Source organism: Chenopodium quinoa, unplaced genomic scaffold (assembly GCF_001683475.1).
Source record: "Chenopodium quinoa cultivar QQ74 unplaced genomic scaffold, ASM168347v1, whole genome shotgun sequence".
Taxonomy (NCBI): domain Eukaryota; kingdom Viridiplantae; phylum Streptophyta; class Magnoliopsida; order Caryophyllales; family Amaranthaceae; genus Chenopodium; species Chenopodium quinoa.
The window spans coordinates 6,713,918-6,727,961 of NW_018744239.1; the positions used below are offsets into that span (position 1 = coordinate 6,713,918).

General features: G+C 33.9%; 1 protein-coding gene across 2 annotated transcripts; it reads right to left on the bottom strand.

Moving 5' to 3' along the window:
• Nucleotides 1-451: 451 nt before the first annotated feature.
• On the bottom strand, nt 452-13,204 carry LOC110694404 (phosphoglucomutase, cytoplasmic). 2 transcript variants are annotated; one of them, XM_021871576.1, is made up of 19 exons: nt 13,088-13,204; nt 12,923-13,014; nt 11,210-11,291; nt 9,340-9,395; nt 7,576-7,689; nt 7,434-7,496; nt 7,217-7,336; nt 6,702-6,802; nt 4,756-4,815; nt 4,556-4,655; nt 4,308-4,465; nt 4,140-4,235; nt 3,645-3,708; nt 3,398-3,479; nt 3,131-3,306; nt 2,768-2,844; nt 1,128-1,260; nt 904-1,020; nt 452-808 (listed from the first exon to the last, which is right to left on the bottom strand). In XM_021871576.1, the coding sequence occupies exons 2-19, from the start codon at nt 13,001-13,003 to the stop codon at nt 737-739; spliced, it is 1,752 nt and encodes a 583-aa protein (XP_021727268.1). In that variant the 5' UTR covers nt 13,004-13,014; nt 13,088-13,204; the 3' UTR covers nt 452-736. The 2 variants fall into 2 exon arrangements, with proteins under 2 accessions (XP_021727268.1, XP_021727267.1); XM_021871575.1 differs by lacking the exon at nt 13,088-13,204 and having other exon boundaries at nt 12,923-13,081.
• Between the last annotated feature and the right edge of the window lie 840 nt (nt 13,205-14,044).

Sequence of the window (14,044 nt, forward strand, 5' to 3'; positions counted from 1 at the left end):
GGTCACAATCATAAGATAAATTTATGGGATCAATCTCCACTAGTAGCGATGTGGGGTGGGATTTTCGTTAACGAATCGTTCAAGATATGTTTTCATGACAAAAGAATGTCACTCCATCCCAGGGCAAACAATGAAACAATCCCAAATAGACAAATAGTATACTGCAATTATGGCTCTATTTAGTGAGGAAATCATTTTTGATCCCTCTGTTCTGATCTTCCTCATCGAAGAACCCGCTCCCAATCTTGTGAGTTGAGAATTTTTTATCTTTCTATCTGTGGGACTTCTATGGTTCGAAAGGATTTTATGCTAAAAAAATTCCATTCTCAGAGGCATCTCCATGGTCATGGGCATCTAGTGAATTTCTTGACTAAATTTAGCAATTTCTGCACAGGTTAAAACTACTCATGGTCCAAAAGCCAGAAAAAAAATTTAATATCTCGAACCAGGATAGGAAAAAAATAATAGGTTTTTCTATAAAGTAGTAACATTTATTCAGAGTGATTGGCCATGAGCTCAGCTCAAGCACGAGAGGATTCATCTCTACTGGAGTTGCCTGTTGCCAACTCTGAGCTCAAGTTCAACAGCGATCCTCCTTTCTTACAAAAATATCCTCAACCATAAAAGCTGAATTTGAGCCAGAAAATATGGTAGTACAAAATTAATATTGCCTCTTATGAAGACTAGAGAGGACTCAAATTGCAAGGGATGTGACATCCAGTTGAAACACTTCCGCTTATGTAATAACAGTTGGCTCTGACCTCCCAGTGAATTCTTGCATCTTAGAAAGCTTGAGAGCAACATCAACCTGCAATAGAGTGCATAGTACGCTAAGAATAACAAAAAAGGGGAAAAAGTAATGGCCAAAGTTTACATACAGAGTAAAAAGTTAAGCAATCTCACAAGGGGTTTAAGTGCTTCCTGTGAATCTCTGCTGATTTTTGAGGAGTCGTTTACATATTGCTCAATGTACACACGAACTGTGGCTCCTTCAGAGCCAGTTCCAGAGAGGCGGAATACCTGAATTAATAATGGTCACATTAAAAACCAAAGCAAGGCATCAGACTTTGGAGAGAGCAGACAGAAACCGTTAAATTTAATAAATATATAAATAAAAAGCTCTTTACCAATCGTGAGCCATCTTCAAACAGGTAGCGAATACCCTGGTGCTTTGAAACTGAACCATCAACAGGATCAGTGTATTCAAACTCATCAGCATCCTTCACGTTGGCTACAGTGGAATTAACTCCCTTCACAATCCTGGTCAGAGCAAGAATTAAAGAAGCTTCAGAATTCAGATAACATAACCAGACCTTGAAAATCAATAATCATAGAGGTGATGCACAACATTTCAACAGCAGTTCCAACTTTTTGAGAATATTAAGTTTAAATTCATCATGTAACTTGGTAAGTGTTCATTCTTAAAAGGTGCCAAACTAATTAGCTGTCAGATACATTGTGTTTTAAAAAAAAAAAGGAACCATACAACTTAATCAGATTCAAACAAACTGCGGGATATTCAAAAAATCAAATAAGAACCAACCAACATAGCTAAGAGTAGAATTTTGTTTTGTTATTGATACTAAGAGGCCCAAGTCACTTATTCAATTTATGCTACCAAACAGCCAACCTGCCTACCAAAGCATACTTCTGGTCTTTTCCCCATCCATGTTCATACGCTGTACTATTTTACAACATAGGCATACGAAACAGTCAAGAATAGGACAAAATTATCACCTTTCACTTGATTGCCCATCCAGTAAACTACATCATCATCAATTATCACAGTATCATATATACATAATCCATATCACAACCAACAAAAATATCCTATCTTCAAAAAGTTGAGTTATGAACTAAGCATATATCCAGAAATGAATACACTTGAACGCAAATAAAAATCCTGGTAAAACCTATGGTTAGATTATGCATGGGTCAATCAGTTTAATATGAAAAGCAAGCCAAGGGATAATAAAGCCACAAATAAAGTGAAGTGCATTTGATATACTTCTTTGTATATTTACTGGAAACTCAATTAAATAAGTTGTGAAATACTCTCTCCATTGTCTTAAGTTCTACTCAGGTATGTGTCTTTATGGGTACTTTAGGGGAAGAAAGGTATATTGGGTTCCATGTTGTGAGGTGTGTTAGAGGGTAAAAGAGAAAAAAAAAATGTATATACTTTGATAATGGCCAAATAATGAAAAAGCCAAGATGAGTAGAACTCGTAAAAACTGTGGTAAAAGGAAAGTAAGTAGAGCTTAGGAAAGCAAAGGAGATAATCGCTAAATTAATACTTGCTGCTGGAGTACAAAGTACTAATCACCTACAAAAAAAAAATTAAATAAAAAAAAAATAATTAAAAAAAAATGCTAAAGCTAATTAAAAGCAAATAACTTTCAGCGGTCCAAGGGACTGAAGCAGATAACCTTTGGCTCCTATTTTACCCTACTTGTGGTTTCCTTATCTCCATTGATTGATGACTTAACAATCAGATACAATACTGCATTCCATATTAATAATTTCCATGTATTCAAATGAATGTATAGAGCCCCATTACCATCTTCTCCCCATGGTCAAATCCAACAGACAATTGTAAGGAATTTGGTACTTTCATTAGATAGTTATGGCAGTTGTCTCAAAGTGACCTTTGATTCATAGATCAATAGTGCATCCAGCAAGATCAAAATAGTAACTCTTATAAATCCAATGAAAGCCAATGAACTATACAATGACATGAACTAAAAGAAAGCAAACACTGGCTTACTTGTTAACTTCAGAGAGATCAGATTGCAGATTAACCAAATGTGCCATAAGTTCTTTTGCACCACCTGCATCAACATTCTAAGGAAACAAATTTCTGTAAATCAATTGATATCAAAATGATAAACAAGTTGGTAATTCTAAGCTCATACGATGTATAAATAATACTCCCTCCAATCATATTATCACTGCAAGTTCAAATTTATGTAAGTCATTTAAAATGGTATTTATTTCATACCTAGTACCTACACAAACAGGGATATTTTAGAAGACAAGATAGTGTTTTGACATTTAAGTGGAAAATTATATAAAATGAGAAAAGTAAGCAGAGGTCAAACCACCAAACAATTGGGAATAGAGGAAGTACCTCATAATCATATCTAGTGTAATAGTGCCGACCATAGGTAGCCCAATGCTGACGAACAATGTCTTCAACCGTCACAAGGTTTTCTCCATTGAGTTTATCCTTGTTCTTTAGGGCAAGAATAGATAGCCATGCCAAAACAGCCCAGATTCCATCCTTCTCACGTACATGATCAGAGCCTATTCAGGAAGCTCAAAAAAATCATTCTGAAACCTTATGAATGCATTAGAAATCACATATGAACAAGGACTGCAGAAGATAAAAGCATACCAGTTCCAAAACTCTCTTCACCACATACTGAACAAAGTCCAGCATCCATCAAATTACCAAAAAATTTCCAGCCTGTGGGCACCTGGAATTTAGTAAATTACCATTAAAGCCTTCTAAAGGAAATACAATGCTCACTATTTACTTTAGAGATTGAAGAGCCTATAAATTTTATAAAGTTGAAGAAAGAAAAAGAAGAAAACAGCTACAGAAATCAGTTATAGAAATAAAGATAAAGAGCTATAGTCACCTCAAAGAACTTTAAACTAAGAGCTTTTGCAACAACATCCAGTGCAGCAGAAGTAGGCATGCTCCTGAAAAGTCAATGCAACTAAACTTTAACAAACATAATGGTCCGAAAGAAAGGAAGAGATCATTGTACAACCAAAAAAATAAAAAAATAAAAAAATTTACAACATACCAACAATTAATAATGTCATGTTGTCATCACCCTTAGAAGATGGGAGAGGAGAGAAAAGGTATTCAGTATAATTAAGCACGGTAAAATCAGTGTTGCTAAATTTGTTGCATCACTAATAAAAGTGAGTGATTTTACCGTGTTAAAAAAACTAAATACCATCTTATATGGAAAGAGAGAGGTGGGTACACACAAATACAAGATTGTAATGATTCTAACCAAGGGGGCCAAATTCACAGAACCCTAAAGGCTGGAGCAAGATGCAAGAAGTCAAGAACAAACTGTATGAATACAAGATAAAGCAGAACTAGACACCCTTAAGCATACCTAGCAACTCCCTTCAGACCACCAGAGAAGTATGGGATTGCTTCTACAGCATTAGCAGCAATAATGGCAACAGAATCCGAGGGCGTCACAAAAAACCTAGGAAAAAAGTTAAGTTAGATATAGAAGTTCCTCACAAGATATATGCTCACTCTTAGATGTAGTGTCTACCTTTTACCCAGTATCATATTACGATCAGCATCACCATCAGCAGCAGCACCAAATTCAGGTAGTTCACCTTCTGTGTTTGTTTTACCCAAACCCATACGTTGGACTAATTCCTTTGCATAAGTCAAATTGGGATCAGGATGCCCTCCACCAAAATCTTTCTATAAGGATGAAAGAGTGTAAGTTATATAATCTACTTAAATGTAGATACAATAGTTCAATGAAGACAAATATCACAAAAACCATTTGACCTTTGGTGTACAGTTCAACAGTGAACTCTCATTTGCATCAAGCTCTTCAACAAATATACGCTTAGCATAAACACCAGCAACTCCATGAAGAGCATCATAGCTAGAAATTAGGCAGGGGGAATCCCAACATAAAAATATTAGCACAGATGTAGCAAAAGTTTACAACATAAGTGCTTTGACATTGATCTAAGTACTCTTACCAGAATGTGAATTTTGGACATGCGAGCAGCTTTTTGATAGCTTCGAAATCAAATATTGACCTGCTCATGCAACACAACAATTATATGTCATTATCCAAGTTGATGTCAAAGACATTAGAGCCTAACTTCATATAAGACAGCCAATTTAAAAATAAAAAATTGAAAATTAATTCTTCCCCCTTTTCATACCCGTTCCATACATATTGCACTGTTTACCCTTCAAGGAAGTTTCACAAATATTGCAACATTTGCATTTGGGATATCCAATGTTTCCTATCACACTATAAATTCCAACATAATTTTATTGTAAACTCCCAAGTTTATAGACTACTTACATTTTTTAAGGTAGTTCACATGGATTCTGTAGTTCTTTCTCACCTTTTACCCAATTTCTATAAAGTCGTGCACTCCCCATGTTGCAAAAATTTTAGATTGGAGGAAGTAATATAATATATTAAAGAGAAAAAAGTTTTAAACTAACCCTACAGCTGATAGAATATTCAAACACAAGAAGAGTTTTCTTTACAATAAAAAAAAAATTAAAAAAAAAAAACCATAGTAATATAGAAGTAATTTATTTTAGAATTTAATTTAGTATTTATTTAGCTGAAGATCTGAAGCATTAATTCACCCTGAGGCCTAAACAACGGACCAGGATAATTTAGAATAAACCACAGATACTACAAAATGCAGAAAGCTCTTGATAGCAGATAGGCCATCCAATTATCATTCAGAAGTATGTTTCCCCAAGTCTAACACAAATTATGCAGGGCTATGATTGGAGAAAGTTGCATCAGCCGCAAACCAAAAGCCTAAGCATGCAGACCTCCTTTCAATAAATTGTAGCTCCTATGTCAATATATATTTTTTTTTAAAGCATAACTTTAACTGGGACAATTAGCTTTGGGGCCTGAAATTACAATGTATCTTAAATAAAGTGGACAATTTTTACTCTCACACCCCCAGAATTCCACTCAATGTGTTGGAAACCAACCTTTTAACCTTCAACACTTCATCAATCATTCACCTAAGCCAAGGATAAGGCCCTCACCTAGAAAAATATTTGGCATATTAAAGGCAGGGCATAGAACTGTTCTCAGACAGCATTTAGAAGCTTAAAGCACCTTGTAATAGCTCCCTAATGCCTAGATAGAACAGACATACTGTCTGTAACTCCAAAAGTGTTCACCATAAGTGAATTGAAGCAAAGAAATTTAAGTCCTAAAATTCATTAATACTATGTTTGGATAAAGATATTTGGCGGGAAAGGGATGGAGAAAAAATCAGGGATATATTCCTTGTTTGAAAAAGACATAGGACAAATGATAGGAAAGGAAATGTAGGGGTCCATTTTCCTTCCTCTTTTAATAAACAAAATCCATCCACTGTTGGAGAGATTTGGAAGGAAAATGGAAGGTCACTCTCTCCCTCTCCTTACCTCTCTTTTCCCTTCCCCTCCCTTTCGCTCCACTACTGTCATCCAAACATAGTGTTATACATAAAAGACAACAGTTATACAAGCAAGTTCATATAGCTGATTTTAAAAGATATTTCGTCCCGTTTTCTTTTACTTGCAAGAGTTTCATGACTTGCAACATAGCCTCATGGCACATTCTTTGAGGAAGAGATTAAATAATGTAAAGAGACAAATTAATCAAAATATTTTTTTTACACATAGTACCTAACCTTTCCCAATTCTATGTTTTAAATATTATATTGATAAAGTCGTTCAACTACCTTCTCTAATTACCTCCTAAAAGTGTGTGCCTTGAGGCTATGTTGCAAGTAAAAGAAAGCTGAGGAAGCATTTTACAGAAAATTAAAATTATGAGACCCATTTCCTGTTGTGCCAATTGAATCCATTGAAAACCAATTGATAACAAGAGCAAACAAAATGAAAATCATAGAAGGCACATGCAGATTGTGAAAGCCAGCTTTAGACTTACTTCATCAACTTCACATAGGTATCAGTTGAATCAAAGACTTCAACCTCAAATTCACCATCAGGCCCTGAGAAGCTAGTTGTGCCTATTTTAGAGATATCAACCTGGAAAGAATAGGAAACAATTTGATCTATGCTAATATAGCAAGCTATTAAACTAATGTATTGTTGGTTGGCAGTTTAAAAAAAATAAAATAATAATAAAAATAAAAGACAGTAATGGTAATAGATATGGAATTTTGTAAGGATAGTCCCAAGCCAATGTACATGGCAGTGCTTGTCCAGCCCTAAACATCTATTTTTATTCATAAACTTTCAAAATTACCCATTGTTGAATGATAGTGGAAATTTATACAAGAAAAGACATGTATGGGGGTGAAGTTTCAATGCCATGGACGTTGACAAGCGGCTTTCTTTACAAAACTACATAGAAATCCATTACCATTCTGTCATTTAAATCCACCTAACAACGGGCCATTCAAACAATACTTGTCATGAACAAAAAGTTGAAAACAATACATCAGGCAAATCTTCAGCAGTCAAGTACTCCTTTATGGTAGTTGTATTCTCATAAATCTTGTCAGTAACTCCTTCTGGAGCCGGTCCTCCATTTTCCATGTTGTACTTTATCCCAAAGTCCTGCATATATGGAATCAAACAACAATAAATATTCACAATTCTAGATTCCTAAATGCACCAACAATGAGCTATGCTACAGCTGTAGGACAAGACAAACCTCAGTAGGACCTCCAGGATTATGACTGGCAGTCAATATGAATGCCCCGGATGCCTTAGATCCCTACAATAGAAATCCCAAGTATTAACATAACATAACTGTTCCGAAGAACTCAGACAACCTGCAAATATGTCAAACTTACATCTTTCCCAACTCTTTCACGTATCACAGCTGACACAGCAGGTGTTGAAAGCAGTGTGTTTTGACCAACCCAAACACGTTTAACTCCATTTGCAGCTGACATCTTTATAATAATCTGTAATTTTTCCCAGCAAGAAGAAGCAACATCAAACAAAGATATTTTAAGTTACAAAAACTCTGTTTCCAAAAATAAAAACGCAAGGCATTCACAAAGAATCAGATGACAGGCATATACATCATCTAAGCTCCACATAAACAAGCCTACACTGAAGTGATTCAGCTTAACATACTTTGAAAATCGTACAATGCCCCATATAGTATTTTATCAATCATTTACCAGAATACCACAGATGGAGGAGAGTTGGTAATGAGCAAGAGCAAGAAATACTAAAGAAACTTTCATTCCTGATTTCTTTACACACCACTGTTAAATATAATGGCTACAATAAGTTTTCTTGAACAGGCTTAAAGGCCAAGGAAATTTACTGAATGAGGAATATAGCTAAATAATCCCAAGTAAATAATCTTATTAAGATATGTTTGATTTTCTTTTGGTCGAGCAGAAGAGAATTTGAAGGCTTCCTGTGACCGAAATTAAATTCTGTTAAAGCTTGTGTACAAGAAGCCTGGTGTTAACAAAATAGTTTTACTAAACAATGAGCGAAAGCTTCAAAAAGATGCACAATTTTATAGTAGTTGCATCCTCATAATGGTTAATTGTTTCCTAGAACTGGTTTTCTTTTCCATGTATACACCAAGAATAATGTCTACAATATAGTTACAATTTGACTAATTGACTAGGATAGAAAGTTTGATTTTAAGCAAATTCTACATACTTAAGGTATATTTACATTTTTATTCAGCAAATATAGGGTAAAGTACTTGCCATTGCTACAGAAAAATGAAGTCTACTTGCAATGAAAATATTTTTAAGTCTAAAACCTAATTGTGTATATTACAGACCAGATGGCTAGTCACCGAGAAAGTAGTCCTCATTTCTGTCAAGTAGAAAGAGAGGGAAAGAGCATTTAGTAATGTCACATACTCACATTGACTCTACCATAGACCCCTCTACTTTTAAGAGTTGATCAATGGTAATAACACATGGTGATATATACCAAATAGTTCAAGGCTGAGCAGCAGGGTGTCCAGGAGTACTTGAAATCAAAGACCAGATAATACTTAAGCCAAACAAATAAATAACGGAAGCATTTCCTGACTTAAACAACAAATAATTAATGAGAAAAATCCTAGCTCTTTCTCAAAAATTGGAATCATGTATAAGACGAGGATATAAGGAAAGTAGGGAAAAAGGATATCATATAAGCTCTTCCTGTAACTAAAAAAAAATTATTCTCTGTTTTTTTATCATTTTTTTTTTCAAAATCTAGGACAAGGTACATGCAAAGTAAGAGATCAACGAAATGGTTATCAGGTGAAGTTATGACTAAAACATTAGTGACAGTAGTAGGTTATTCAAGCCTTCCAAGAGATAACTAAGCACCTAAGAGGACAAGGAGGAAAAAAAAACAAAAAACCAAAAAAAAAAAAAAAACAAACAAAAAAAAAAAAAAAAAGGAAGAAGAAGAAAAAAGAGGGAAACGATCTGGCTTGAAGTTTATGTTAAATTTATGAAGAAATTTGGCAAAAACAATATGTATTACTCCATATGTATTTGATACCACATGTAAATCAAGACAAGAGAGAAGAAGACAAAAGATCGTTAAAAAATGATAAGTCAGAATAGTATGGTTAGCGAGCAAACCTGGATAGCTTCTTCAGAGTAATAGCGTCCATCGCCAGAAACAACAAGTGTTTTACCTGCATTGACATGCATGAAACAATGAATCAACGGACTATACAAAAAGCACCATAAGCATTCAGCAGTCAAATTGTGACTCTACCTTGTTGACAAACAACTATCACTATGGCTCCGTTTGTTTTGACGAAAAACATTTTCCAAGCAAATGATTTTCCCATTTTCTATTTTCCCTTCCACTCCTAATTTTCCCCTTCCTCAAAAATTTTTCTTGTAAGAAAATAAACAAAAGAAAACCATTTTTACAATTGTGTTTTCCCTTAAAATTATTTTCCATGGAGAATCATTTTCCCAAAATATTGTTTTCCGTTAAACAGAGCCTGTACACTAGTGTACATCAGCTCATAAATTACTCTCTTGAACTCTTGATAGATTTGATGATAGACTATTGTATATCTAAAGTAAATCACTCCTCTTTAATATCCTAAGAGTATAAGATGAAAAGGTGACTGTATAGCACACCCTTTAATCCTTGCCGAATCACACGTAAATTCTTCCCATTACCAACATTTATTACCGTCTTACTGGTTGGTTACCAAACGGGTCATAAAGGCTATAAAAAAAAGTCCAACATCCTACCCTTTTTGATGCAACATATGCTTTCTCTTGAAATAATTGTGCTATGAAGCCACAACCACTTTCCCTCGAGAACAGTACTATTAAATATCATTCTCTAGAAAACTTAGACCTCCTTCTACCTTCGAAACAACACACTGGATCGCACCTCATGAGGTGATGTTCTCCATGCATGGTACTGTCTTTCTTGTATGGTTCTTTGAACTCTCTTGAAAATTCTTGAAGGTACTAGAAGCTTCTTAGTTGTTAATTGGAAAATGGCCGGTCAGGATTCTTATTTTATTTTAAAATTTGTCATTCATTTCACAGATTCTTTTAAGATGAAGTTTTACGTACCTAGTTCAGGGCTCAAGCGAAAATTCAGATCTCGCACATCAGGTGAACTGAGCACAGCCTAAACCAACTAACACAATACTGTAAGTTGGAAGGATTCAACCTACCTTGTAAGATGGGAGGATTCGACTTTGTAACAAACAAGGTTACAAGGTGAATCCCAACCAACTACACAAGCAAGTTTGGTTGTTTATTGTGGAAGTTGGTATCAAAGCAATAGGTCATTATGTTGCTCAACTCATTTCTCTTCCCAACAAAGTTGTCAAACCGATGGTAAATTTTAAAATGAATATTTCTTAACCTAATTCAACATTTAATATGGTAATTAGCAAAACTTAATCACATTGCCTTCACATTGTTTCATCTAGAACAGTAATCTAAAAGGTTAGCAATTACTTTAATCACTCTTAGCCTACCCTTAGCTGAATCTCAACAAACTGCAAGTAAAAACAATAGAAATCTAAAAGATATTGATAGCCACATGAAATTGGGCCACAGTAGAAAACTAAGCATAAGTTCAGACAACATTAGGTATTGCTATGTGTAAATTTGGGGAGGGTAACACAAAGCAAGGAATTTAATTTAATTTTTTTAAAAAAAAAAAAAAAGAAAGAGAAAAAAAAAAAAAAAAAAAAACCTTTTATCATTTTGAGTAAGGAAATGCTATTCACAAATACCAAGGTAATATGGGAATGCTATTATATTGTTAAAATAGTTCCCCCATACCTACCTAAATTTATTATCTTCAATTTTACGCAACATTTTCATAACATGACAGTACCATAACAATGCTAAGTATTTAGCATCATCAGAATAATAAAAATTTAATGAATAGATAATCAAGTACTCAAACAATAGAAAATCAAGCCACATTGTAAATAGCATAAAAGGAAACTATTGAACCCACCTTTTATCTTCTCTGCTGTGAGGGCATTGAATGTGGACTGGACAAAATTTTCCAAGTAATGAGGTTGTGCAAACACTTTGACCTGGATGATAGCAATAAAAAAATAAGAAGGGCATCAAATAAGAGTGAACTTTCAACTTCTTTTCCCGGTATAATAACTACTCTAAGAACTTTCTTCTACAGAAACTTCACCGCACTTGGTTTCTTTACACATAAAACAATGGAAAGGTCACAACTCTTATAGATGAAATATACAATGGCAGTCTAGACACTAAAGAAAGTGTTTTACATCTGTTCAAAAGACCAATGTGAATATATCAAAACAGGCATAAAAGACAAGGGACATAAAAACATGAGTCATTTTGTTTTAGTTTCAATTATTTTGCTCATAAAATATATAACCAGAATCATTCCATGCAAAAATTTGATTTTTATCCTAATCTTTACCCCTTTTCAAATTCTCTGACACGTTATTTAATTTTCAACAACACATCATCAAAGGGTATTAGTTTAATCATTTTACTAAACATGAAGTGCGTTAACAAGTACTATGTATACAAAGGCTCAACACATATTGACACTTATTTCGGACGAGATAGCAAGAGCAGAATTTTTTTTACAAGATCCCCTTTTATGTTAAATGAAAGACATGAAGGCAATGCTCCATAACTTAAGCTATCAACATTGTTGTTAACTTAATACTCCATACTAGTGTTATATAAAAACTCAAACCATTAATGCCCCTTGTCTCATCCACATTTGATCTTCCTTTTTTAATTCCTTTTTTTTATATAAATATGTTCATATCCAGGACTCTTCATATGAATCTAGTGACACGTTTTTTCACATAAACATTATTTTTATCACGATTTTACTTTCAATGGCCCGTGCATCGCACAAGTCAAAAGGCTAGTTAATAATAATTCAACAAACCTCAAGGCTTTTACGTTCATTATAATATTCCTTCATTAAAGAATGAAGTGCTATTAAGCTATACATTTCTGCTTTGTGTCTGTTAGATTAGTCACGATATATAGGATACTCCATATAATCAAGTAAAACTCAAAACCATACGCATGACAAAGCCATAACAAAGCCCCATAATATTTCTGCATATTGATACTTAAGGTGAAATAGTGATTCAATAAGAGCAAATGGTATTTTTTGAGTACAGAACTCGAAATCGATAGCAGAGGACACCAACTATCCGAACACAAGTCGATCCCACCATTACGAATTTCAATGGAGGTTCACATGAATGCGATCTCCGATCTCTTTACAATGGAGATGCAACGAAGACTGAATAAACAAATCAGATGAAATAATTAGTTGAATAAGAAATGACACAATCACAGACATCAAATGTCACCATATCATACAGTCAAATGATGTCAATCAATCCAAGTTAATTTGACAATGATTTAAAAGTCAAATCCAGGTCCTAACAACTTTCTAAATGATATATAATCAAATAAATCATCAATTAACACGAAACAATGCCACTAATTAAAACATCAAAAAATGCTAAAATCACAGCATAATTTAGATGCAAATGGATCTGAATTCGATCAGATTTTACAACAAATAAGATCGAACAATGCAAAACATACCAAAAACAAAAACGCATTGGATTTGATCGAAATTAATTTTTCCAAAATTAAGCAAACAAAATCACAAATAAAAAAGAAATCAAAGATGAAATGATAAGAAGACCTTCTTGCGAAGACCGGAAGTTCCAGGTTTCTGGCCATCGTAAGGCTTGGTGGAAATGCGAGAAACTTTGAAGATCGCCATTGTTGGATTCACTGAGAAGATGAAAAGTTTAGAGAGAGAAATCGGAAGATAGGAGAGAGAAGTAGCTAGAAAACGTAAGCTTACAGTTTTATGATTTCGAGAGGTGGCACAATTATAGTGATGTCACATGTAGTTCATTGATTTGGTTATGTAAAGGTCTAAACTAAAGCATAAAATAGATCGGACAAATTTGGTTTGTCTATTATTCTATTTTTATATGGTCCTTAAAATTAACGATTTATTATCCATGGCAGGTGATGGAGTAAGAGTATATGAGAAATACTCCCTACATCAATATTTTACTAAATCTGTAAAACAGAAAACAAGAATTACATGTCATTTTGTGGTGTTATTTTTTCCATCCAAAATTATTTTTTAAAAAAATTACATTATTTTTCTATCTACTACATATATCTTTTTTTGTTCATAACTTATTTATAGACAATAAATATATCGTAATATATTGACTTTATAGATTATAATAATAGCAAAACAATTATTTAGTACTTATATTAATAGTAATTGAAAAAAATCTTTGAGTAAAACCGGGATTTTTTTTTGATATATTAATTACAATATTGAAAGTTCTATAATAATAATAATAATAATAATAATAATAATAATAATAATAATAATAATAATAATAATAATATTAAATATTATTATTATTATTCTTGGGATCGTGGTCGCGATGTCTGTGTTGACTTGATAGGGTCTTCTCCTTTGACACAGTCTGGGTTATCTGACTTTGTTCCTGGACGGGTTGTGGCTGTTGCAGCTCATCGAAAACAGGTCAAGTACGAATCTAGTTGTTGGGCAATTGGATGTGGCTTCCTTCCTTTCACTTTCTCTACACTTGGGGAATTAGAGAAGGAGGCGGTTGCATTGCTGAAGCGGATCCAGATGTTCTCGAAGACTCAAGATATTGGGGCACGTGCTGCTGCTCATATCTTCACTAGAATAGGATTTGCTATAGCTAGAGGAGTGGGGGCCCAGATTGTATCTCGGTTTCCCACTAATTTTTTGTAGGTTGTAAGACTT

Excerpts from the sequence above, each read along its gene's own strand:
- LOC110694404 (XM_021871576.1), bottom strand. The coding sequence starts at position 13,003 with ATGGCGATCTTCAAAGTTTCTCGCATTTCCACCAAGCCTTACGATGGC. Across the intron at positions 11,292-12,922 it reads CTTCCGGTCTTCGCAAGAAG|GTCAAAGTGTTTGCACAACC; the intron begins GTCTTCTTATCA and ends GCTATCATCCAG. Across the intron at positions 4,236-4,307 it reads AATATGATACTGGGTAAAAG|GTTTTTTGTGACGCCCTCGG; the intron begins GTAGACACTACA and ends CTTTTTTCCTAG.